The 26,277-nt window shown below is 38.7% G+C and overlaps 1 protein-coding gene across 15 annotated transcripts in view; it reads left to right on the plus strand.

Annotated features, from left to right (window-relative positions):
* MICAL2 (microtubule associated monooxygenase, calponin and LIM domain containing 2) overlaps window positions 1-26,277 on the plus strand; it is a 171,903-nt gene that overhangs the window by 85,160 nt on the left and 60,466 nt on the right. The window contains exons 17-28 of one of the 15 annotated variants that reach the window (XM_067462665.1): window positions 1,586-1,729; window positions 4,011-4,208; window positions 5,180-5,281; window positions 5,615-5,743; window positions 10,486-10,593; window positions 11,225-11,317; window positions 14,568-14,754; window positions 15,882-15,970; window positions 16,838-16,936; window positions 18,426-18,519; window positions 22,586-22,638; window positions 24,673-24,921. In XM_067462665.1, coding sequence (XP_067318766.1) covers window positions 1,586-1,729; window positions 4,011-4,208; window positions 5,180-5,281; window positions 5,615-5,743; window positions 10,486-10,593; window positions 11,225-11,317; window positions 14,568-14,754; window positions 15,882-15,970; window positions 16,838-16,936; window positions 18,426-18,519; window positions 22,586-22,626 — 1,284 coding nt within the window. In that variant the 3' untranslated portion in view covers window positions 22,627-22,638; window positions 24,673-24,921. Of the gene's footprint in view, window positions 1-1,585; window positions 1,730-4,010; window positions 4,209-5,179; window positions 5,282-5,614; window positions 5,744-10,485; window positions 10,594-11,224; window positions 11,318-14,567; window positions 14,755-15,881; window positions 15,971-16,837; window positions 16,937-18,425; window positions 24,922-26,277 lie in introns of those variants that run through there. The other 14 variants (XR_010908931.1, XM_067462664.1, XM_067462654.1 and 11 more) reach the window with 14 other exon arrangements.

Consider the following 26,277-nt stretch of genomic DNA (forward strand, 5'->3'; position numbering starts at 1 on the left):
AGTCTAGGTTTTAGAATGACCTGTAAAGGATATGTTCAAGGTGTTGCACCTATTTTGGAGATGGGGTTGACCATATTGGATAGTTGTTATAAAATCCAAAACATATTTACCAGATTCACCCTGACATGACAGCTATCAGCTGCAACTGCCCTGTTTCTTCACTAGAACCATGCACCTAGGTTAGGGAAAAGAATATCAGAGGACTTTTTACCCAATATAGATTTTGTTTCTAAACTGACATTTTCTAAGAGAGTGATAAGGAGCATGTGGTTTTCCAGTGTTACAATTTCCATTAGCATTAGCTAATCTGGCCAAGGTTGAGTGATGCTACCCAGCAACATAGAAGGCGTCACATTCTCTTATCTCACATCACATGGGTTGAGGATGTACTAATGAAGTTGTCATTCCTTTACTCCAGAACTGTTGTTTGCTTTTGGTGATTTGCATTTGTAATAAGAAATCTAGAATGATTCAAGAGCCTGGATATTATAGTTAGATTACTTTAAAAGCTATTCACCTCATTATGAGTTATAATTTAGGTTTTGAGTTAATAAGGATTTATGGGTGTTATGCTTAAATAAAAATATAGTCTTGGGTTATATGGAAAGGTTGTAGCTTGTTTTTATTTATGGAATTGTCTTTCAAATGATGCTTCTTCATATTAGCCTTCTAATAAGGTTCACAGAGGCTACTAATCCATGAAAATGTTTTTTAGCCCAACAGCTAATACATGTTACAGAAGGAACTTGTGGATGCCTTAAAACAGTGGTTCTCAACCCGTGGGTCCCCAGATGTTTTGGCCTTCAACTTCCAGAAATCCTAATAGGTGGTAAACTGGCTGGGATTTCTGGGGTTGTAGACCAAAAGTATGATGCTGGGGAAAATGGAAGGAAAAAGGAAGAGGGGCCGACCAAGGGCAAGATGGATGGATGGTATCCTTGAAGTAACTGGATTGACCTTGAAGGAGATGGGGGTGGTGACAACTGACAGGGAGCTCTGGTGTGGACTGGTCCATGAAGTCACGAAGAGTCGAAAACGACTGAACAAATGAAGAACAACAACAAGACCAAAACACCTGGGGACCCACAGGTTGACAAACAATGCCTTAAAAATTAGGACATCTTTCTGTCAGCAAAGTTGTCCTGCCTAATCATTGGGTTCATTGCTTCCTTCCTAATATAAATTTCATTGTGGGAGCAGAAGTGATTCTAAAGTAGAAAAGTTAAATGTTACAAAGGACAATTCTTTTCACATCTCACTATCCAATTCTGCTCAGATGTCTCCAGCACTGCTGCTTATATAACCAACCAATTTGCATGTCACCTCCTGTTGGGCCCTAATTGCAGAAACTACCAATTTATGTATTTCAGATATTGCTGAATTTCTATCTTTTGAGGTACAAACTATAATATCTTTATAAATCCCAACTCAATCTTACTGAAACTCAGACAAAACTCTGCTGCTTCTCTCCAAAAGTGGTGTCCCCCCCTCCTTCTTTCTTCCTCATGGTGTATTTAGTCATATCCCTTGACTTCTTAACAATTCTTTTTCTTTCCTTGGGTATTCTACTTTCTTTATATTTAAGGAACTTGTAGATCAACCTGCTTTGCACCTTTCTCCTGAATCTCCTATAAATCCTCGCTTTGCTAAACCCAAGGAACCTATAAATCCTCGCTTTGCTAAACCCAAGGAACCAACCTGCAACCCACCACCTCCTTCAAAAAGCCAGGTAGGCATCCACAGGAGAGTGATCTCTTTATTTGGAAGTACTTTCCAATATTGTTGCTGCAGAGTGTGGTGGGTGATGCCTGACTGCCTTCTTTTAAAAGAAATTATGAACATTTTAAAAGTGAAACCCAAAGATAAGATGAAGTACCAGGTCATGTTTAGCTGTCCTCTGAAGACTGTATGTGATCCTTTGTTTTTGTTGTTGTGTACTTTCAAGTCTTTTTTAATTTAAAGCAACTGTAAGGCTAATGTATCATCAGATCTTCAGGGCAAGATATATGCAAATAAGGTTTGTTATTTCCTTTGAGGAAGTTTCCTCTGCCAAGTGGGTACCCCGGTTTCCCAAAGTCTTAGCCAGCATTCAAGCCACTTGCTGAATTTCTCATTGTTCCTTACCACAGAAATAGTTAAAGGAGTACACAAAGAAAGAAGAGAGCCAACAGAATTATGTGATCTTTTGCTGCTGTCTTTAGATTTTTAATCAAGATCATAGTATAAGGGTTCACATGCCTATTTGAGTAGTTAACAAGTCAGTTGACATCTCTGTAATAAAATAGGTGCCAAAGTCTTGCACTACACATAGAAATTTGCCTTCCCTTTTAAATCTGGGAGGTGAGGGACCTGTGGTCCTCTGGATCTTGTTGGGACTATAATCCCAACACTTCCGTCTGTACAACTGATAGTCAGACTTGTTGTAATTGATCATCTTTTGAGTTGCCACAGTTTTTCTGACCTGTTTTAAGCCTACCCATGCTAAAAGGGTCATGGAGTTCAGCTCTTGGATGAGGACAGAAGATGGAGCGCCCTCATTATTGAAACAATCTAGAGATGGGACAGGAAAAAAATCATGGCCTCTGATAAATCAGAATCAATATAAGGGGGGAAATCATCATAATTACCTGGATAACACAGTGCTTGTTCTAGTGTATGCTGCCTGTTGGAACACTTGAGAAATGAGTGGTTTGGCTCAAATTGATGACTTTCATATAGTTAGTTGGCAGAGAAACCAGTGAAAGATCAAGAGCACACTTCTAAGAAAACTCTACTAATAAACCCAGTGTTTTTTCAGATCTTCTCCCTGTAGTGTTTTGTGGTTAAAAAGGTCTGAATAGTTTCTCATGTGTTTCAGCATACTCTTAAGCTTCCCATTTCTGAATTATTCCCTTGGCTTGGCATCAGATACAAACTATGGTGGCTTGCTAGAAAATCCAGTCTTAGTTTTTGTTGAAACAATATGCCTATTTCGATTTAAGAATCAGCTGTGACTACTGGAAACTCCACACCTTCTCTATTAGGCAGGGACAAACTTCATCACTCCAAGTATTTTGGACTTCTACTCCCAGAAATCTCAGCCAGATTACCGACTGTTAGGAATTGTGGGAGCTGAAGTCCTAAATACCTGGAGGGAAGTTTGCCCATGCCTGTTATCGATTGCATTCAGGCAGATGTATTGATAGGTGTGTTCCTATCAACACTATTTATCTTCTTTATTTGATGACTCATAAATTAAATTTGGTAGAAATGATGTAGCTCTCCAGCTGTTGCCAACTGCAGCTCCCAGCATTCTTTACCACTGTCCTGCTGGATAGGATTGTTGGGACTTCTGTCCAACAATATTTGGAAAATTGCATGTTTCCTAACCTTGGGCTAATTAGAGAAGATCTTATGTTACTAGTCAAGGAATATATTTTTACTGTTAATAGTGGAGTTTTATTCTCTAGAATCTACTGCATGTTTACTGTAATAGTAATTATATAGTATGGCCCATATTCATGTGGTCTTCCATTAAGACCTCTGTTAATCATAATACTTGACCTTCAGTACTCTGTATTCTCAAGCCAATCCACAACCATGAACCCTCGCCACTCCCCTGTGAAAGAGCTAGGATTGATACTTAAGGACAGGCTAAGGTTAAGAGAGCTTGCTTCAGACCATGCAATACATTGATGGTTGAGGTGAGATCTTAATCAGGGAGAGTGATTTTAAACTTATTCTTTGGGCTAAAAAGCTGAGCCATATGTCAGACTCAAATGGTCACTAAACTTATTAGGTTTTGAAGATAGGCAAATAGTTTGTGAACTTTGTAAGCTGCAGTTCAGTTGTTATATGCATCCATGTCTAGTAAGTTTAGAATTGTATAAATCATGAAGAAGGCATATTTCTGTGCATGAGGTGCCATTTTGTGTAGATGTATTCTGACTGCAGCACATTCTGGGCAATATAAGTAAAGACTGTCCTTCGATGGAAGGGAAATCCTTTTCTTCACTTCAAGTGTTTCACAGTTTCAGGCCACAGCTAGGCCTGACCGTGTGGTCAGGGATCCTATGCAGTCTTTGCCAGCGGCCAGGCCCATGAGCTGTGTAGAACAATCTGAGCTGAACTCCAGTCTTTCTGAAACCCTTGCCTCTTCCTGTCCTGCTGCATTTGCACTGTCTGGTGTGCTTCAACGCCTTCAACATGTGGAGGAAAAAATTAATCAGGTGAAATTGATCTTTATTTCTCTCCTCATCCGACTCCCTCTTCCTTTCCCTGCATGCTTCTTTCTACTGCTTTACTAGACCTGGGTCGGCTTCTGACCAATGTGAAGCCATTATTATTGCCTCCTCACTATGTTTAATATAATGTGTGAGATTCTTGGTGATGAAGGTGAATAGTGGGGAGCTTTGCATGTTTCCGGTTCATTTTTCCTGGCTTTCCCCTACTCCAACCATTGAATCACACTGTTTTGTCTGCTTACCTTCAAAGCATTTCACAACACCAATCTATGGAAAGTACTGATTAATCCTTCATATCGCCAAGGCACTTTCCTGAAATTCTCAGAATAGTTTTGCATGTGTGTATAAGCAAAGGATGTTGATATATAAACAAATGATTGGTCTTTGAAGTATTTTGCAAATGGATGGAAGGGTGTACAACTTACCTTGTGTACACAGTTATTATGCTATCATTCCACTTTAAGTACCATTGCTCCATCTTATGGCATCCTGGGGTTTGTAGTTTTGTGAGGCCCCAGAGGAGTTAAGAATCCTAAATACCCCTCCAGGGATTCCATAGGATGTTGCCATGGATGGGGAAGAAGTGTCACAGATCTCCAATTATTTATTATAAAAAGGCCTCAGGTGACGTATGAGAACAAAATTGGCAGGCAACCCACTGTACAACCTGCAAACCTCTGTTGTGTGTATTGTATAGATGGAAAGAAATCAGGCTCACCGCTCAGCTTAAGAACCTGCTGTGATGTCTCTTTAAATGGCAATTCAAGGTTCACCTCCACACATAATATGGAAGCATAGAATCTGTTTTTGCTTTTACTTTTTCACCAACACTGTTTCGCTTTCTGGTTTCTTTCTGTTCATCTAACGTAACCAACTTTCTTTCCAACTACTGTTTTTCTGCCTTTTCTCTATAATTCAACCTTTCCTATCTCCTTTTCTTTTCCCCACTGTTGCAGAAGAGAGCTCAGTCCATTGCAAATAGAGAATTTCATAAAAAGAGCATTAAAGAGAAAGCAGCTCATCTTGCATCAATGTTTGGCTGTGTCGACATCCCAAAGGTGAATATTGTGCTTGCTTTGCAGATACATAGGAGTAACTAGGGGATGGGAGCTCCTGGCCCTTCCCTCTCAAATAGGAAAAATGCTAAGCAGTGACTAATGAATCTTTGTTCTGGTGTGGAACAAATGGGTAGAATCAAACTGAAAGTTAGTCCTCAGTCTAATGCAAAAATGGTTTGATCTTACTCCTGTTGAAAGCAGTTTGAGCTGCATTCGGTTATGGCTGCAGTCTCATACTCAGTTGCTGAGTGCGTGGTGTTGCCGTGCCATTATTCTAACACGCATTAATGCAAACATCATCCAGGATAATTTTCCTCTTTCTGCTCTGTACAGAATAAACTTCCTACTAAAGGTCTGTCCTATTCTCAGCACCTATCTCCCTCTTGCCTTTCATCTCATGGTTCAGCTGCTTCCTCTTCATCCATTGACTACTCCGCTTCCCCTGCCATTCATTCTAAAAAGGTATTCCTTAACAGGTTTCCATGTCAGATTCATATTGTTACTAATAAAGCGCAACTCGGCAAAACTGGCTTTGACTCTGAAGGCTTCACCTTGCACAGAGGATGTGTGTGTTAATGCTGCATTTCACTCAAATGAAGGCTAAGCTTGTTAATCCGCATGCTAGCAAAAATAAAAATCCCCAAGCGGCAGGGACTTAGACCTTTCATTTCTGTCATTAGAAAACCTGCCAGCCCAGAGACTATATTTTCAACATTTCAAAAAGAAATTAAAATGGCAATCAGCACTTCTCCAACAATATTAAATATTTAGAGAAAGAGGAATGGTTGGGGGTCAGCTGGAAAGCTGGGTGGTGAGCTACTTGGTCTTGTTATTTTGGCATTTCATTTTCATTTTAGTTATGTTGCTGGTATAGCATGTACCATTTTGAATTGCCTGCCTTCAGAAACAGGCAGGCAGAATGAAACAACATTAAATTGCTGCTTCTATTACCCTAAATGAAAAAGGGAAACTATTGGAGAGTATTCCCCAAATAGTTTTGGTTAATATATATTATTTGTGCATGTGTGTGTGTGTGTATTAATACACAATCATATATACTAATGGATTCCCAGTAGTGCAGTGGGTTAAACCCTTGTGCCAGCAGGACTGCTGACCAAAAGGTTGGCGGTTTGAATCTGGGGTGAGCTCCCATCTGTTAGCTCCAATTTCCCATGCAGGAGCATGAGAGAAGCCTCCCACATGGTGGAAAAACTTCCGGGCATCTCCTGGGCAACATCCTTGCAGACAGCCAATTTTCTCACACCAGAAGTGATTTGCAGTTTCTCAAGTTGCTCCTGACATGAAAAAAATTACCCTAAATCCAAGTCATCTACTGGTCACTGCCCCAGAGTCGATGAATGAGCAGAACGTATACTTTGGGAAGGTTAAGAAAAAGACCACCACTGAGTACTGTGTCTGCCCACCCTCTGCCACTTGAACTTCAGAATACTATATTAATTCTTCACAGAAGCAAATTATTTCCAGTGTCTTCTGGCCAGTCAGATTTTCTTCTGGATGATATCTGATACAAAAGTTGTGGTGCTTTATTGGGGGGGGGGGGGACTGTTTGGCACAAATTGTATTTTCAGTTGTCATGTTATCTTTCTTCAGCTTTTTGATTCTTTAGGATCCTGGTAATTGACAATTAGCTTCCTTGGTGCTATTTTTCAATTGCCGGTTCTTTATCACCTCTCTTTCAACCCAGTGTCCACATATCAATACATTTTGCTGGAATTATGCCTGTTTTTAACAGATAAGGAATATTACTATTTTATGTATTAAACTAAAATATGTTGCCCTGAATTTTGAATTCTGGGTCTGTTTTAAACAGCTCAACCTATTAGGTTTTCTACTATACTCATTGTGCTAATAACCTGTCCAAGCAGTAATTCTTTTAAGTGGATGTATGGAGTTAGGTGTTTATGGTTTTCGTCCTCTGTTTTTCCTTTTTGAAATAGGAAACTTAGAAAAGTGAAGAAACTCAGGTTTCAGTGCATTGCTGAAACATAAATTTACAATTGTGTATTGGTGTAATAGGTTATCAATGTATTGTCCTTTAATTGCCTGGATTTTCATTGTGTGTAAAGACTTCCTTTTTTCTTTAAAGAGACACCTGAAATTAAGGCCTGGTTTTCATACAAAGCAAATGGCAAGATAAATTTCTCTCTGAAATTTAGTGGTTCAGATGGCAGGCAAACTGAGTATTATTCCAGTATCATCGAAGGCTGCTTCAAATTATTTCTTTTTAAAAAATCCAAATTGGATTTTGCTTTGTGCAGTGAGTTCCCTGCCTCATTCTGTGACTCTTGGTCACTATATTTAGAATATGGACTTAGCCTCTTTAGTGGGGGGGGGGGGGGAAAGAAAGATACAGGCACATACATATTGCTGTTAAAACACATGGGTCATAATATAGTTGTGTCCTTGTGTCTTTGATCCGATCTTGGAGGGACACTCCGTCCTTCGCTGCCAGTCCTCCAGATTACTCAGACTCAGTTGTGGAGGGTTTCTCAGCCTTCTGGTGCAGATGTTGAGGGACTGTGTTGGCTTGGAGGGCAATACACCGTCTCAGAGGTTTGCTTGGGGACTTTGGCTATCAGTTCAGGAATCTGGTTGGCTACTAGTTATGTCTCTTGAACAAGACCTGGCTAAGACACACATTGTGAAATGTACATATTATGTTAAAATCTCCCTAAAAATGGATGTAGAAGTAAAGCCTTTATCACAATTGTGAAACATTATTTTATCAGAATATAGTACATTGTCAGTCTATGTCAGCTTTGGCTATCATCCTGCAGTCTTCATCTTGATCTTCACACTGATTTTGCCCACTATTTTAATAAGCATAGGTATGTTGCTCTGCAAACTGCCATCATGATTAATGAAAAGCTGACATTGATTGTTTGGGTGGGGTAGGCAGTTGACATCAAAGAAATCAGCTTGCATAAGTCCGTCCTTAGTTTAGTCATGCATGTCTTCAGAACAGTTGCCTAACCATATTTAGCTGGAAAATCTTGCTACAGATTTAATTTCATGCAGCCTCATACACTGTGATAATGTGAACTTTCATTTAAAATTTTAAAGTATGGAAGTGTGTGATACATCATTAATACCCTATGTATATGTTCCTTCAGGTTGCATGTCAAGTTATGGCAACCCCATGAATTGCAAGGAATACTCAGATAAAAGTCAATTCCTCTGGAAGCTTAACTTTTTTAAAAAAATCAGTTGGAGACAATGATATTGTGACTAAAATTATTGTTATATCTTAGCTTAATGTACAAGAGGTAAAATTTAAAATTAAGCTTTGATCTTGCAGAACATAATTCTGGAATTAAACCTAAGACCTGAAGTAAGTTGATTAGGAATTCTATGCAGTGATGGCTTACTGAGGCAGACTTCTGTTTGAGGAATGACGCATATGCACATGAGTGTGCAAATAGTTAAATATGGCAACTAAAAACAGTGTGTTCCCAATCTGTATTACTGAACATATAGTCCCAAACTGACAAAAGTTACAGAGCCTGACTATATAATATCTATCAATCCTTCTATTTATACTCTGCCTTTTTCCTGAGAGTAGAGCTCAAGGCAGCTTACGTAAGATTGTAATAATATTAGACCCTCTGTAGAATTAAAACAGTAATGTAAAAGCATGGATTAAAACAGTACAGTATTAAATCAGAAAACCCATTATAGAAAACTATTGGTTCTCAAGTGCCTAATTGAATAGAAAGATCTTCAGTTGCTGATGAAAATACAGCAAGGATGGAGCTAATGGGGTCTCCCAAGTAAGGGAGTTCAGGTGTGTAGCAGCAGCCACACAGCAGGCCTTCTCCCACATTTCCCATGTTCTCAACCAACACTGTGAAGGTGAAATAACGGGACTGTGCCACATCTGGCTGGGAGTCAGCTGCATTAAGATCACTACTGATTGAAAGGTCATGGGTTCGAAGCCAGCCAGGGTTGGAGTGAGCTTCCAACCAATTTGTGTAGCTTGCTGTCAGCCTTCACAGCCCAAAAGACAGTTGCATCTGTCAAGAAGGAAATTTAGGTACCACATATGCAGGGAGGCTAAGTTAACTAATTTACGACACCATAAAAATTTCCAGCAAGCATGCAAAGAATGAGGAAGTACTTCATCAGTGTCACAAATGGACGGTGAAGCGACAGCTCCCCTGGGTGGCCAGGATACCCTCATGAAGCTGGAATGTTAAATAGCCTTTGTGTGTTTGTCTATATGTGTTGTGTGTCTATGGCATTGAATGTTTGCCATGTGTATGTACATTGTAATCCACCCTGAGTCCCCTGCGGGGTGAGAAGGGTGTGGAATATAAATACTGTAAATAAAATAAAATAAATTAATATGCATACCCCCTCAAGTAATAATATTACTTTGTGTGGTTCTGTCCTGTACTGGTGGTCTGCCTAAACAAATTCTCCAGTAGCAGCCTTCACAAAACTACAATTCCTCCAAATAAATCAGGATTTTTTTTAAAAAAAAACTTAAACTTTTATATTATCTAATAAATAGAACATCTAAAATCTAGTTAAACAGAAGAGCAACAAACAGCATAGAGTTTATTGCTATTCATAAACATCAAAAGCCTGGCATGCTGTAGAGGGCTACAACTGTTGTCATTTCTAGCCAACATAGCAATTGGTTTGCTGAATAGGGTGACGTGAGTAATGGACAAACAGTGAAAAACAAGTTCCAGAGCTGGAAAGTCTGCTGTAGACTGAAGGCCTTTGTGAGTCAGTAGAAACCAATTGGGATGGACAAAGAGGTGAGAGCCCAGGCCACCCTACTTCTATGCAGAACTGTTGTTGCTAGAGGAAGACTTACAATTTTTAAGCAGGCCCCTCTCCTTTTTTGGTGCGGGAACATACAGGCCCTCCTACCTCTGCTATTTGTCAACATTTTTTAAACAAAATTTCTACATAACTCAGTACTTTGACTTTTCAAACAATAAAGGAAGAGTAGTAGGGGTGAAGTTTGTGCTTGATGGTGCATGAAATAGCCTACAGCTCATCTCGATGCTTTTGTGTCTTTCTGACTTCACGCTTGTTTGTCACTGCTTTGGTACATGGCATGCTTTAACCCACTGTCTCCTCTTGCTTTATTTTTCTTAACTCAGACTCTCAAAATATCTCTCCTTTCTCCATCTTTTCTCTCCCATTTTCTTCCTATTGCTGGACACTAGATGACAGTAGGGAAGGTGTCACGTGGAATAGGTGCAGTAGCACAAGTTCTTGTCAATCTGTACATGAATGATCACAGGCCCAGTCCATTGTCTACTTCCTTGGAACTGGTAAGGTTTAACCCTGCACATTTTGATTTGGGATTGTTGCATTTAAAAGGCAACATTTCTAGGACTTTTCCTGTAATCTTTTCAGTTTTTCTATGCTCTCTGCCAGATTGAAAGCACATAAAGGTAAAGGTGCACATCAGTTTCTGCATTTTTCTTGTTTCTAGTATAAATTCCAGATGAGCTTCTATATCAGATGCAGTTGTAATGTGCAAATAATCCAGAGTGGCTTGCAATTCAATGATGATTTGAGAAATGTGTTTTTAAAATCATCTCGCAAGCAGAGGTGACAAATGATTCCCATGTCATTGGTGAACTATCCAAGGTGCTGAATTTATTTGGAAGATACAGTTCACCTCCTAAAGTAGGAACTAAACCCTGGAATGGATGCACTGTTGCATTGAAATGGAGTGTCCTGCTACCACCACTGGTGGCAGTAGTTGGAGAGAGTATTGCTGGTTAGTTTGAAAAGGAAACTTTCATTTTAAGATCATGTGTGAATATCAGGAGCATTTTTGATACTAGCTATAGCAGTTTTACAGTTAAGAATATTATAAAAATATACTTCTATAAAATAAGACACTTTGCTGGACAAAATTCATTCTCAGTTCTGTTAATGTTGTGTTAACTGCAGAATGAATCAGCAGATGGAGTTGCTGCTGCTACTACTTTCTCTACTTCTTCATCTGCCTCTCCAACTTTTCCTTCGACTACTCAGAGCTGTCAGGTATCAAACATATGTGTACTCAGAAGTGGCCAACAAATTTTGTGTATGTTTATTATGTTTTGAAAATAGGTGTTGACACATCCTCAGTAAACAGCAAGCCATGTATCATGACACAAAATGTGAATGTGAGTTGTCATGTTCTAAAAATACACATTGATCACAGTGTACTACAGAAATTATATCTCCAAAATGTGCATATTCTGGACAAAGCTTTCTCAAGCTGTTAGTAAGCTGGATTCTGAGTTCAACTATATTTTGTGCTTCATTTTCTACATCTTACTAGTCTTCAGCCTATTTTAATCTTCACTGTAGTTATGAAGTTCAGTTGAAGATTATCTATTGCCCCCAAACAGTTTTTGATCCATCATCAATGGACGTAATGTTTTAATTCCTGAGCTTTCACACTATAATTATAGCTCTATGTTTCCACTTTAACTTCCATGGTTACATCCTGCTCGAATTCAGAGTTTATAGTTTGGTGAGGTGCTTGATCTTTCTGGCTGAAAATTCTAAACAGTCCTCCCTAAACTGCAAATCCCAGATTTTGGTAGGGTGGGATCATGACAGTTAAAGTGTAATCATAGTACTATGATTGCGTCGTGTGAATGGGCTGATAATACTGCATTGAGAAGAAAAAAGCCCTGCAGCCATGAAGGAAAGATAGCACTGGAAAAATAAACTGGCCAGAGCTAGAGGATTGTCTCTGCCATCCCTCATCACTGTTGTGTGCTCTTCAAAAATGTGCAGCTGCTAGTGCAATGCATCTTGAGCCATTGGGAGCCATAAGCCAGACCTATTCAAAGTTTCAAGTTTCAGGAAGGAAAGAATCAATTTTGGCTATTGAGAACAAATCTAGCCCTAGTGCAGTGGTTCCCAACCTGTGGGTCCCCAGATGTTTTGGCCTTCAACTTCCAGAAATCCTAACAGCTGGTAAACTGGCTGGGAGTTCTGGGAGTTGTAGGATAAAACCCCTAGGGACCACTGATCTAGTGTATCTGGAGGGCTGATACCTGAAAATGGAAAGGGCAGATTCAAAATTATTGTTTGGGTAAAAACTGGCATTTATAAAAGTCCTGTTTATATTGGTTCTATAGTAGGCCCTCCATTTCCATGGGGGTTGGGACACCGAGCCCTCACAAAAGTGGAAAGAAATGAATTATAAATCTGGAGAGAACACCTGTCAAGGAATCTCTCTGCCCTCCAGACAATCTGGTCAGATCAGGCAGTCACATTGGAGAACCTAGAGATTCCTAGAGAGAGTATAATAATCAAATCCATAATCCAGTGAATCATCAAATCTGCAAAAGTTAAATCTGCAAATGAGAAGGGCTGACTGCTATAGTATTCTGTGGGTAAATAGCTCCTTTAAAATCTAGACATTACTTTCTGACTGTCTTTGCCTTGGGAGTTCCCTTTCTCTTCCATATTTATTCTGAAACATAGATGCATTTCATTATACAAAATATTAACAAATAAGAATGAAAGGAAGGACCCAGATATTATGTAAATATTTACAGAGGTGTAAATATATGTATGATTGTATGTTGAAGATTTTTCATTTTTATGTGAATTTTGATTATGTTATGATCTAATTTTATTAAAACCATTGGAAAGATTTGCTCTTGGGCTTCACCATAGAAATGAGTGTAATCCTATTTCTATTAAAGATACTGAAGTATCCCTGTGAGTCACTCTCATATCTATAAAGTGTAGGGTGAATGAGTTAGAATAGCTCTGCTGTGATCCATGATTATCCTTGTTATATGCCTTCAGGCTAAGTCTGACTTATGGCAGCTATATCATAGAGCTCCCACCCCCCAAAATGTATCCAAACAAGGTTTGCTCTTATATTCCTCTATGACTGAGAGAAAATGACTTGTCCAAGGGTTCCCTGGCTGGACAGGGGTTCAAACCTCAATATCCCAGAGATCTAATATAACATGTAAATCAGTTAGAGTCACCACTGTGGTTCATATTGTGCAGCTTTAATAAATCAAGCAAATATATCCTAAATTATTTGCTGTTTTTGTACTTGTTCCACCAAGGGTTGGGCACCATTCTCTTAGAGTTTGTCTTGCCTTAATCTCTTCTGTCAGCGAACATGTTGCTAGACTGCAGTACCCAGAAACCCTCATCACTAGCTATCAAAGAGGCTGATGGGAACTGTAATTTAACAGCATCTTAGTCACACATTGCCTACCCCGTTTTGTCCTGTGTAGTGCAAAGATCTGTACAGCCAGTATTTAGTCCTACACTTGTTGCAGAAGCATTCACTGTTGATAGCATGTTGATAGCATGCACTGAAAATAAAACAAAAAATCACTCCCCTACCAAGCTTCTTTCAGCTTGGTTTTGATGGCCTTGCATTTATAAGTCATATACAACCTCACCAGACAAGGTTATTCCCTGTCATAGCATGCTGCCGGCACGCTTCCAGAATGGAGTCCACCAGAGCCCATCATATGATGCAGGGCTACTTCTAGCAGGGCTCTACTGGGATCTATCTCAGCAGCATCCTGACAGCACACTAGTGACACACTAACAGGGAGACCTGAGGATATGAGTGACTGTCCATATCCTCATTGAAGAGGCCCAGCACAGCACAGGAGGAATCCTGTCCCCGGAAACGTTGTGGGATGACAGCCCATAACCAACCATGGTAATGGAGTGAAGCTGGTTTCTCCCACTGTCCCCTGGCTTGTGGACTTCCTTCTGATACATCCATAGTGTGAGATGGATTATTCAGATGATCCCTTGATTTTGCCTGGTGTTAGTCATTGTGAGGTGCCCTCAAGTGTGAAGCACTGCAAACAGCAAATTTGCTGCTTTTCTGGCCCACCTTCTTATGGGTGTCACTGCTGCCACCTCGTTTTTACTTGTTCCTTTGCCACCTCTTGTAGAAAATGGGTATGTGTGTGTGCATTTTGTTTCTAGCCTCAAGAGACAGGAAAGCTTGGTCCAGTCCTATACAGTCATCCCTCAATATCTATTGATTCTACATCCATGGATTCTACCACCCACATCACACACACACACACACATATACATACATACATATATAAATCCTGAAAGCAAACACTGATTCTGCCACAATTTTGCTTCACCACTGTGTATAATGGAATTTGAACATCCACAGATTTTTATATCCATGGGTGGTCCCAAATGAAATCCAAAGAGGTCTCCTTAATATTTTTTTCATTAAACACTCTCTAGTCAAAAAATTATAACTATGTCATAATTTTATTAACAGGGTTCTCTGAGGAAAGAATTTCCTCAGTCAATAGGTGGGAGCGATGTTTGCTGTTTCTGCAAGAAAAGGGTGTACGTCATGGAGCGCTTGAGTGCCGAAGGCCACTTCTTCCACCGAGAATGCTTCAAATGTGCCATATGTGCTACAACGCTCCGCCTAGCAATGTATGCCTTTGATGCAGAGGAAGGTAGGTAACACAATTTACTTAGGCAGTCCCTCGTTGTATGAGTAGGATAGTCTTCCAGGATCAGTGTACTAGCGGTGGGTCCGTAGGTGACTGTGGAGCCCTATTCTTGACCTGCATCTTCTCCCGCAGTGAGGGCATTGGTTTCCAGGTGGAAGGCAGTCCCCGTCAGGGTTGGCTTGATGCACCTTCCTCTTGGCACATTTCTCTCTTTCGCCCTCCATTCGTGCCTCTTCAAATTCTACAGCACTGCTGGTCACAGCTGACCTCCAGCTGGAGTGCAACATTGGAACACAACATTGGAATGCCATCACTGGGGATATGGTTCTCCTCCTCCATCAACAATCCACTTAATATGTTGGTGTTAATTGCAGTAAAGTCAAATTTGCGTTATGGTGTCTCTATGAAGGAAAGACCTTCAGAAGCCAACAGTCCTCTCAAGACTTGCAGACTCAAGACCAGGGCATCCTTGACTAAATACTTAATATGGGTCTAGACTGTTTAGGTGCTTCACTTCTCTACATCCAGGGCCAGCCACATCATTAGGAAAAGTAAGGGCACTGCCTCAGGGGATATCATGGTGTGGAGCAACAGAAAATGGGAGGAAAGTGGTGTTGGATATGTCAGGTGACCTATCCAAGCTAGCCTCCTATCTTCAAGTGCAGTTGGGAGTGCTGACCTATTACCAGTGATGAAGTAAGATACAAGAGTTGGTGCATCTGGGTTTTATGCATAGAATGGATAAGGCATCCTTTTGTTCTTTATTCCTAATACCCAAAGTATTTTGATCTATTCCTGATCCCAGTTCTCACCTAAAATTGAATGAGGACTAAAACAACTCCACCATCCAAAAATGTTTTACAAATTATTTTAGCTGCTTTTGACAAGACCTTTATACCCTAGCACAGTTCCATCCCAGTTAGGTGGTATTCATCTGAAATAAACAGAAAACAGGCTGTCAGGAAATACATGCTGAAATTCTTTCAGATGAGTTCTTTTTAGGAAAGAGTCATTAGCTGCATTTATTAAAGACACATGAATAGATCCCTTTTACATAGACATCATACCATTGTTCGTTGACTCCATTTGATTAAGAAAAGCCAAAACATCTTATTGTTTCTGTCTTTCAGATAAATTTTATTGCAAGCTCCATTTTGCACAGTGTAAAACAAAGAATACACATAGAAAAAGAAGAACCATGCTAAAGAGTCATGAAAAGGTGTGTATATTTCTAATTGTGTGCAAGCCCTCCCTCTCCCCCGCCCCAAGGGGAAAAAAACCTTTGCAGTGGGTGAAAGACCATAGTTAAATATTCATTCCAGTTCATTGAAAGAGGTGTGCACTTCATGTTGATTCATGTGCCCCTTGGCAACTCAAGTGATATCCCTGCCATATTGATCCATCCGAAAGGAAATCTTTTAGCACTTTAAGGAGTGGAAAAGATTGCTGATTACCCATTGTCATCACACATAATGGATATTTCCTTATAACCTAAGATTTCAATGGTAAGCTCAACCACATATCTTTAATAGACTTTAAGGAAATTTTAAATGTGTATTGTGACGTTGGTGAATGTTTAAGCCTAGTGATTAGAACCTAGAAATGCAGTTGCCATTGACAAGTTGACAAAGTACAGAGAAAACAACAAAGGGCTTTGCGATGCCTTTAAGACTATCAAAACAAAGACCTAAGTAAGATTTTGGACCCTGTCCCAAACACACTCTATTTCTCTATCTATCTATAAAACACTATCTATCTATCTATCTATCTATCTATCTATCTATCTATACGAGGTCCGTTTGAACATAAGTACACAACAAAAGTTTATTTCAAAAAAGTAAATTTATTTTCAGAAAGTACATACTTCACTATATTTTTCGACATAGTTGCCAAGTTTGTTCAAACACTTATCATACCTCTGAACCAATTTTAAAATACCCTCTTCATAAAAACTTGCTGCCTGCTCCGATAACCAAATCGTCTGTAATCAAAGAAGGGCGACCGGAGCGGTCCTCATCATGGACGTTGTCACGGCCATCTTTGAATTGTCATACCCACTTACGCACTTTGCTTTCACTCATAACAGTATCACCGTACACTTCACAAATCTGTCGATGAATTTCTGCAGCAGGCAGGTTCCTTGCTGACAAAAACCGTATCACTGAACGAACCTCACATGCAGCGGGTGAGTTGATAGTCTTAAACATTTTTAAAGCACAGAACAGAACCATACAGGTTAGCTACAGAGTGGAAACTGAGCACAGTTGTTCCCGAGGCATGCCGGTACACGACGCACCCGCTCGTTGCAGTATGCGCACGAACTACTAGTGTCTACAACAAAATGGACCTTACTTTAAAAATACCCCTCTTATATATCAATTTGCTGTGAGATGCACATTCATGAATCAGTCTTGGCCAAATATAATTTCAGAAATTTTCAGAAAATTGCTATAATCTAAATAATAAGGAAAATCATCAGCATCAACCAGTGCAATTGGAGGAAAAATTCCTACTACTGTTAGAGTTAACCCAACATCTTTTGTTTTGTTACCTGTAATACACCAACATGGATACTCATTTGGAAGGGATTACAGATTATATTTGTCATGGATTTACTGTTTTTAATAGAGAGGTCAGTGCCATAATTTTTTAGTATATTTTTAATTATATGCAACTTTCTTAACTGAAAATGTGGTTGTTTCAGTGTGCCTTCCCAGAATAAGGAAACTCCCAGCAATATGTCCCTAAACGCACTTTATTAATGATTTAAGATTGTCTGCACATTTCTTCCCTCTCCAAAACTTCTATCCCAATTACATGTCACCTTGTCATGCCCAGCATTATTTTTTAAAAAAATTAATTATTACATTTGGCCCAGCCATAGGTTTTTAAACGCGTCGTGTTATTGTTAATGTTTATTGCTTATTTTTTGCTTATGAGTTTATTTATTGTTTTGTATCATTGTTGTTATTGTTTATTGTTGTATTGTGGGCTCGACCTCATGTAAGCCGCACCGAGTCCCTTGGGGAGATTGTAGCGGGGAACAAATAAATTATTATTATTATTATTATTATTATTATTATTATTACCCCCCCCCCAATGTTTTTAAAATGACAAAGATGTCATCTGTATCACAAGGTCTTGATCATGCAGTATTTATTAATCCAAATAAAAGAGTACAATGTATTTGTTGCACATTTGTTGACAGAAGGAGGAAGGGAAGGCAAAACCCCACACATGGTAGCATTCTGAAATGTGTGGCGGAAGAACAAATATGCATTGATGTAATCAAACATAATGTGCATATGCCACTTTGCTCCTTTTCTTGCATCATCCAGGGTTGTTGTGTTTTATTCATATTGTTTTTAAAGAGCATTGGGGGGGGGGGAATGGCAGCTGGACTTTTTGTCTGTTTTCATTGTGTCACCATTTGTTTAAACCTTAGTGAATTTCTGAAAACTATGCACACTCCCAAATATTATTAGTGAATGTTCTTGCTTTGGTGCATGTCCAGGAGACATCCAAGCTAAAATATGACCATTTAGGATTGGAACGGTGATATAAACTAACAGCAATCTAGAATCCTTCTTGTTTTCCAGCTAGTCTTAGGGAGAAATGTTCTTAGATTTCAAATGATGGCAATGAATGCAATGTTAAGCTGTTTCTCTTTAAAGGATGAATTGTGGAAGCAAGAAGAACCTATGTCATCTGAAACCACCTCAGAATGTGCTTTTGCTGCCAGTAGCAGCTCAGAAGACCGGTCCCCAGGTATCCTGCCTTCATTCTTTAAGAAAACTCTAAGCTGGCCTCTTAAGGTGACAAGGGATCTGCTTCACCTTCCAAGACAGCTCTCTAACTGGATGCATGGTGTCCTGCACGCTACCAGACTTCATTTCAGGGACAATGCATACAACTATACGTACTTGTATGAACTCTTAAGCTTCAGTATGCCATTCCTTTTTGCGCTTCAAGAGTTACTTGCCCATATTTACCGGGAAGTGGAGCTGTCGTGTGAGAATGTGCTTGACTTGGTGAAGAAGTTCTTCAGGGTATAAGTTCTTCTTAATTTTGGTTGTGCCTTTCAGATTTCCAAAACAAACAGCCTTTTGGTTACATGTATACGCACAAAGGTAGACATTTCAATTCAGTAAGTGCTTTAAAATGAGCCAAAGTTCCATTTGATAATCATGGTGCAATCCTGAGATCATTTCATTTTATTGGCTCATGAAGGTCAGTGTCCAGATTCATTTTCAGACCAAGGAGATTATATGAAGGATGTTTTTGTTATAGTTTATTGCTTTTTTAAAAACATGGATCTATTTCCAGTTATGACCACATATTTCTTTAGGTTTACATTTTATTTTCCTTATTTTAAAGACTGTGAAAGAAAGTCCTTTCAGACATTTCTCAAGCAACATAAAAATGTTGACTATGTGGAGGTTTTTTTTGAAAACTGAATATGGCACATACTTTTCCCCTCCCCCCTCCCTTCCCTTTTGCTTTATCTTTGCTTTGGGGCTACAAAGGATGTTTACTTGCATAGATTTTGTTTAAGTTTTAAAAAAATGTATACCACTAGCCCATTTCTTCTTATTGACTTCTCTTTGATATATCCTTTGTAAACACTGGGCATTTTGTGTAATATTTATGAATAAATTCAAAGAGCAAATTTTAGACTCCTTAGTTAATTAAAATTAAAGCACAGCATTAGCTTATATTTATTTCCCCTAATTTGTGGGGTAATTTTATCCATGAGGTATGCTATATAGCTGATACTGAAGAGGAATGTCTGTTGTTGTTTTTTTTAAAAAACAAACAAACAAGTAAAAGCTTGTGTTTACAACTTCCCTTAAAGAATTCCTTTGGTAATTTTAAGTTATTGGAATAATTAATTGAACTGTTATGTTGGAATAATTAATATATAAAATTAATTCAAAGAGGGAGATATTGAGAGATTCTGGAATTCACTTGAAAATTCACTTAAAGAGCCTGATAGAAATAAAAAATATATTATCTAAGAGATAATAAGCACTCGCAATCATCCTCGAAGGCTGAAGCATTAGACATGTAGATTTCAACATTTAGTTGACTAAAACAGAAACCTAAAGCACAGGAATTTCAAATTATTTGGGCACTATGCAAGTGTGCTGAAGGTGTACAAGGTAACATTTCTAAGCATAAACCTATCTGGTACTGATAATAGCAATACAATTAATTTAAATTGTTTTTCTATGGGTTGCCGTTCATAGAGAGAATGGTACTTGAGCTCTTTTTGATCCAGTATTTTACCATATGCTTTATCTTTAACTGCGACATCAAAAATATTTCAATGTACTGTAGAGAGCAGCTATTTTAAAAATGGTTTCCACAGCATGCTTATACGACCTAACACACACTCAGAAGGGTTTTGTGGATCACCAACGTTCAGTTTCCGAAATAGAAACCATTGTGCCTTTGGCTGATAAAAAGATAATATCCTTGATACCAGTTTTATCTGTGTGGTCTTTTCTGTGGGTTTTCACTTGCTTGAATGGTATTTTATTGGACAAATGTTTATTTGCCACAAAAGATGATCCATATACCTTCCAAAACCTTCAGACTTGCATACAAGCAGATATTATTACTAGTATATTGACTATGTTACATGGATTTTAAACAGGGATTTCTTTTTAAAAAACTGATAGATTGAATGGGTCTGTTCTTAAATCTCTGCCATAAGCACCTTTCTTTGGAAGAGATTCCAATTTTTTTCAGCAAGACTTTAAAGATTTCTTGCTAAGTCAATTTCCTCGAAAATTTGCTCTATTTAAATTTACCGAGATACAAATGCACGGACTCCTGTTGAAGTTAAGTCCTTTATCCTCAACAAATCCAAAACAAAGTTTTGTTTGTACTTAAGAATAAGACCTGATCTACTAAGAGGTGAAATATTTTATTTAAGCAAATTTCCCCCTTTCAGATATAAGTAAAACTTCAACATGGGCTTATAGCACAGAATAACTTTACAAAAACTGTTGTAAAAGTACACATGTTGACCCAATGCATCTGGCCCACCATTTCTGTGTCTCTAATGCCATTGTTCTATGCAGTGCATAGTTCATCAGAGCACACACTCAGGGAAAGAGACCTCCAAGTGGGAACGATGCCATGCTGTAGCTTTCTGATGCAGAAGGAACAGGAAGTAGAAGTGCTTTTAAATTCTTATTTTCACTGTATTACTAATGTTTCACATGCAACCAAGTCAATTATAGTATTTATGTAATGCTTTCAATTTATCACTGGATTTATATTTGATTTATCTAAAAGTCATGTTGCATGTGTCTTTTCATCTACTGATGTCAAAAACATTGAGTTGACATCACATCACAAGCAAAGCTTTTAAAGGAAGGTAGTCTGTCTTGTGGGTCACTGGGATAGATCATGTTGGTGAATATATAATTAGCCCTTAAGAACTCTTTCCAACTATAGTCATCTCTCCGCATTTGTAGTCTTTATTTTTGTGCATTTGCTTATTCACGGATCTGATAAAAATATTATCTCTATGAACCTCTAATTCCTCCAGGAATGAGCAACTTCCCCTAGTCATGCTGAAGAACCTAGAGATTTCTAGAGACAGCAGATTTTGAGGAATCTGTGGGTCCTCTAATGTGATTCTATGGCCCACTTCCAGTGAAAGTCGACCATAGAGTTATACTGGAGGACCTTGAAATTCCCAGTGAAGGGCTGACTATAAAGATAACAGGCAATTCATACACGTTAGTGAGAGCCACCATGTTGTTGTGGTTTGAGTGTCAAACTAGGATTCCTGAGAATAGGAATTGAATCCCCACTTGGCTATAGAAACCACTGGGTGACTTTAGGTTAGTCACAGTCTCTCAGCCTCAAATGAAGGCAGAGTCAACCCCCTATGACCAAATCTTGCCAATACAACCCTATGAAGGTTTCATCTTAGGGGCACCATGGGACAAAAACTACTTGAAGACATACAACAATAACAACAAGATAACTTAAAGCATGTTTGTGATAAATATATAGATATGCTGTGAGCCCCAGGGGAGTGGCGGCATTATCATGAAAAGCTCAGAAATGAATTCAAGTGAACCATAAAACAACCACACATTACAATGAAAACGTTTTTAAACAAATGTGCTGTTAGATTACTAAACTGTAAATTGTATGTTTTAAGACAATAAGTGTATTTTGAAGGTGTCTCACAAAATGATAGACAATCCAACTGCATTTATCCAGTTCTGGGAGAAAAGGGCAAAGTGTCCAGAAATCACAGTTTTGTTAGAATTTTAGGGTCATTCAGCATTTACATGTAACAGTTTGTGAAAACCAAAGTTTACTTTGTACAGTGTTTGACATTATATGTACAATTACATGTCCACCCAAGACCTATGTCATGTTCAATATTTTGGGTGCCTCTTTGTTATTTGCACATTAAATCTGGGTTTGATAAAAACACAGCTTTGGGTTGTGGAAACAAAAGAGGAGTAATCAATATGTGGCCAACGCATGTCCAAAACCATTCTCTGATAAATTGAGGATTGTTTACTTTGACAAGCATATGTCTAGATGGTTGTTTCAATTCACATTCCTTTTCAATAGCCGAATGTCTTTTGTAACTGTAATATTTTATCCTTGAAAGTTAGCCGATCATGTTGATATCTTGATTTATCAGAATGAAGGGAGGAAATTTCATTGCATCATACCTTCCTTTACCTTGTGATGTTGGATTTTGTCAAGTAATCTTTCTTTCTATATAATCAAAGGCTTCTTGTTAGCTTGTTTTGACTGTCTTTTCTTTTCTGCTCTTTTACATTGTCATTAGTTCATTTCAACATTCCAGTGCTACACCCACTCATTGGCTGATCCGTTCTTGCTGTAAGATGCTTGTTCTGGTTGCTATCATTTCCTGAGTGTTGTGACTAATCCTTAATACTTCCTGCTGGTGTTGAAAAGACCACTTGGAGTTCTGTGCAGTAACTTAAAGATAAGATTCTGCATGATCATTTTTTTTGTTCACCATTCAAAAGCACATGACTTCTTTCCAAATCTCTCCCAGGGATTTCTCTTATCCCTCTGCATGCCTTTCAGACTTTAAAAGAAAAATGGAATTATGAATAGATGTTAGCTAAAACTTTTCTTGGTGGTTTAAAAGGTTAGGGTTTGTGTTTGTTCATTGGGATCTCACTGAAATGAGGTTGTGGCTGAAATGAACATTAGAAGTCAAATAAATTTGTTTCCTAGCTGTACAGATCTTTCAGTGGCAAGTTGTTTAGAACTGCTGAGAGATGTGCAGCGTATATTAAGCCACTTGAATCTGGTACAAGCATAAATTCAGAATATAAACTAAATAAATAAATATTGGCCTGGCAAATAAGATCTGAGAACTCACTATTTCAGAACTCTATCTTGAAATGTGACCACATTAAACTACCAGTCGTAGGAAATTTTTAGATAAAGATTACCACTCTGTGTTTTGTAGTAAAGATTGTTCTAGTAGTGTATAGGCCTCAGATTAGTTGTATCTTGTTGTGACATCAGCATATGGCAAATTTTGTATTTTTTTCCTGTTGAATGGTATGCATTTTATTGAGGGCTGATAGTTCCATTGACATTGATGGATTGGATGATCTGGTCAGACTTTTTAATTAGCTGACTTTGCATGTAGCAAGAACATATCAACCCAACCTCAACTATGCTAGAGACTTAACCTGGTATGTCAGCTTTTACACTTCCTGGAAGTTTAAAGCACCCTGAGGGTGATATTCACAAGGATAGAACTTACCTCTTCCATAATATCACCAGTTAGCTTGAAGTAGGTATCATACTGCCAAATGATGTCCAAATGTAAAAATGTGCAAATTCACAGACAGTTCTGATCCTACTAATATAAAAAGGTAACTGAATCTGCAGAAATGTTACATCAAAATTCTGATATTCAAAACACACCTTCTAGGGAAGTATAATTCACTTCCAGACCAGTTGACACATTTTCAGATATTAGACCCCTTTGAAAAGACTTTAGAATAGAAAAACATCCAATAGCCCTGTTGCCTACCCAGCATGAAATGCTGTGGTCTGCTGTCCACTACATGTATAGAAGCATCTGTGTCTTCCTCCTATACCTAATGAGATATCTTGGAGATGGAACTCAAACCTCAATACAAAGTTCACTTATATTTCATATACACCTTATGCACATAAGTCTGAAGATAATTTCGTAAATATTTTCAGTAATGTTGTGCATGAAACAAATTTTGTGTATGTTGAACCATCAGAAAGCAAAGTATTGCTATCTCAGCCACTCATGTCTACAGCTTTGGAATTTGGAGTATACTGGAATTCTGGGTATTCCAACTGTATCACATATTTAATAATAATAATAATAATAATAATAATAATAATAATAATAATAGCAACAACAACAAAACAACAACAACCCCATCTTGGTAATACCATTGCTACTGGAGGATCAGATTCTGGGTATTCCAAGTGTATCACATAATGATAACAACAACAACAACAACAACAACCACCACCACCACCACCACCACCCCATCTTGGTAATACCATTGCTATTGGAGGGTCAGGGCTAGCTTGACAGTCAGATTAAGAAAGAAGCTATTTCTGTTCAGAAAAATTGGTTTAATTTTTGCATGTTATACTTTCAGTGCCTGCATACTGATTATTGAATTTAAGTCAGTAAGACGCAGTAATTCCACATTACTCATCCTCATCTCCCCTGCCACTGAAAAAGCAAGAGCAGGAAAGAGAAGAGGTGTTTCCTAACTGAGTGGTTCTTATTTGCTGTGATTAACTTCAGCTCTCTGCATGTTTCTATAATTTGAAGCTTATGAAGGAAAAGTCTTTCTCTCTCTTTCCACTGCTAGACTTTATCCATTTCTGTTGCAGATCCTTCATCTCTTAAGCAATGCCAGGGAGTGTTCTGTCCCTCTTCTCCTAAACCTTTTCGAAAACAAAAACGAAAAATGCCTCTGGAACGTAATTGAACATTTTTACTAGGTGTTTTTTAAAAATATATACATATTTAAAAAACCAATCTGTGTTTAAAACCATCACATGGAAACTTGTATTTTGCACACTGAGAATGTTAAAACTTTTTAGTTTGGCTGTAAAATAATAAATGTAGTTCTGTATAAACAGTATTGTATATTCTCTTCCTTTTAAAACAAAATGTGTTCCATACAGGAGAAAATATCAGAGGTTGTAACTGCTGAGATTCTCATGGGTTAGGAATTGTTCTTCTGTATTAGTTTATGCTGTGGCTCAAAGAATATTTAAATGGCTTTAAATGGTAATGTTTTGAATGTTTTTCATTGCCTGCCACAAGGAGTCAGCCTCTGGGCCACAGGGCCATTTTGGGGCCCATGAGAAAACCAGGGCTCAAATAAATTGGCAAATTTTTGCTCAAAATGCCTCCAAATGCCTCCAAGTTTTACCCCCCCCCCCCCCCCAACACATGCACAAACAAAATATACAAGAAAAATATATGAGAGGTATAGACAGGATATTTTACACAGTGCAACTCTTAAACTTGATTTGATTTCATTCCAGCCACCCATCTTTGCCCCAAAAATCTAAAGTAATGGCCATCCACTGCCATTGTTCCTGAGAACTCAATAGCAGTTCCCTACCTTTGCCAAATATCCAATCACATTGAGGTTGTGCATTGTCTTTGTGGTACTGGTAATATGTTTAGCAGAGGGGAGTGTGTTTGTGTGTGTGAGAGAGAGCATGAGAGAGAAAAGGGTAGGTGCTCTTGCTGACTGGGGCAATGGGAAGGCAGCCTAGATCTATCTGTGACCTTTTATGCCAGAGAGGTTTCAGGCCTCACCAAACTACAAATCCCAGGATTACATTGGATTTTGCCATGGAGGGTTGTGGTTATTGGGCAGGCAAAATGAGAGCACCCCCCTCTCTCAACAGCAAGATAGAGAATTTTCCTTCCGTCCCCAGATTCCTAGCATTGCAGTAATTTAATGTCAAAATCATTGCTTGGAAGGACAATGGCATGTTTCCCTACCCACCACTCCCACTGCACCCCAGTCCCCAATGATAATTATATTGGACTCATAGTACTATAATTGTGTAGTATGAAAATCTATCCACCAGAAATCTGTGAGCTGCTCTGCCTGAGCTCATTCTCCTTTTTTCCTACCACTTATGGAGAAGGAGATATATATTACCCCTTGTCTTGGAGTCTTTAGTGGCACAATGGGTTCAACCCTTGTGCCAGCAGGACTGCTGACTGAGAGGCCAGCATTTTGAATCCGGGGGAGAGCAGGTTGATCTCCCTCTGTCAGCTCCAGCTCCCCATGCAGGGAAATGAGAGAAGTCTCCCATGAGGATGTAAAACATCAAACATTCTGACATCCCCTGGGCAATGTCCTTGCAGACGGCCAACTCTCTCACACCAGAAGTGACTTGCAGTTTCTCAAGTCGCTTCTGACATGGAAAAAAACCCCTTTGTCTTCAAAATAGTAATGTGGGTGGGGG

The sequence above is a fragment of the Anolis sagrei genome, chromosome 1, assembly GCF_037176765.1.
Source record: "Anolis sagrei isolate rAnoSag1 chromosome 1, rAnoSag1.mat, whole genome shotgun sequence".
NCBI classification, from domain to species: domain Eukaryota; kingdom Metazoa; phylum Chordata; class Lepidosauria; order Squamata; family Dactyloidae; genus Anolis; species Anolis sagrei.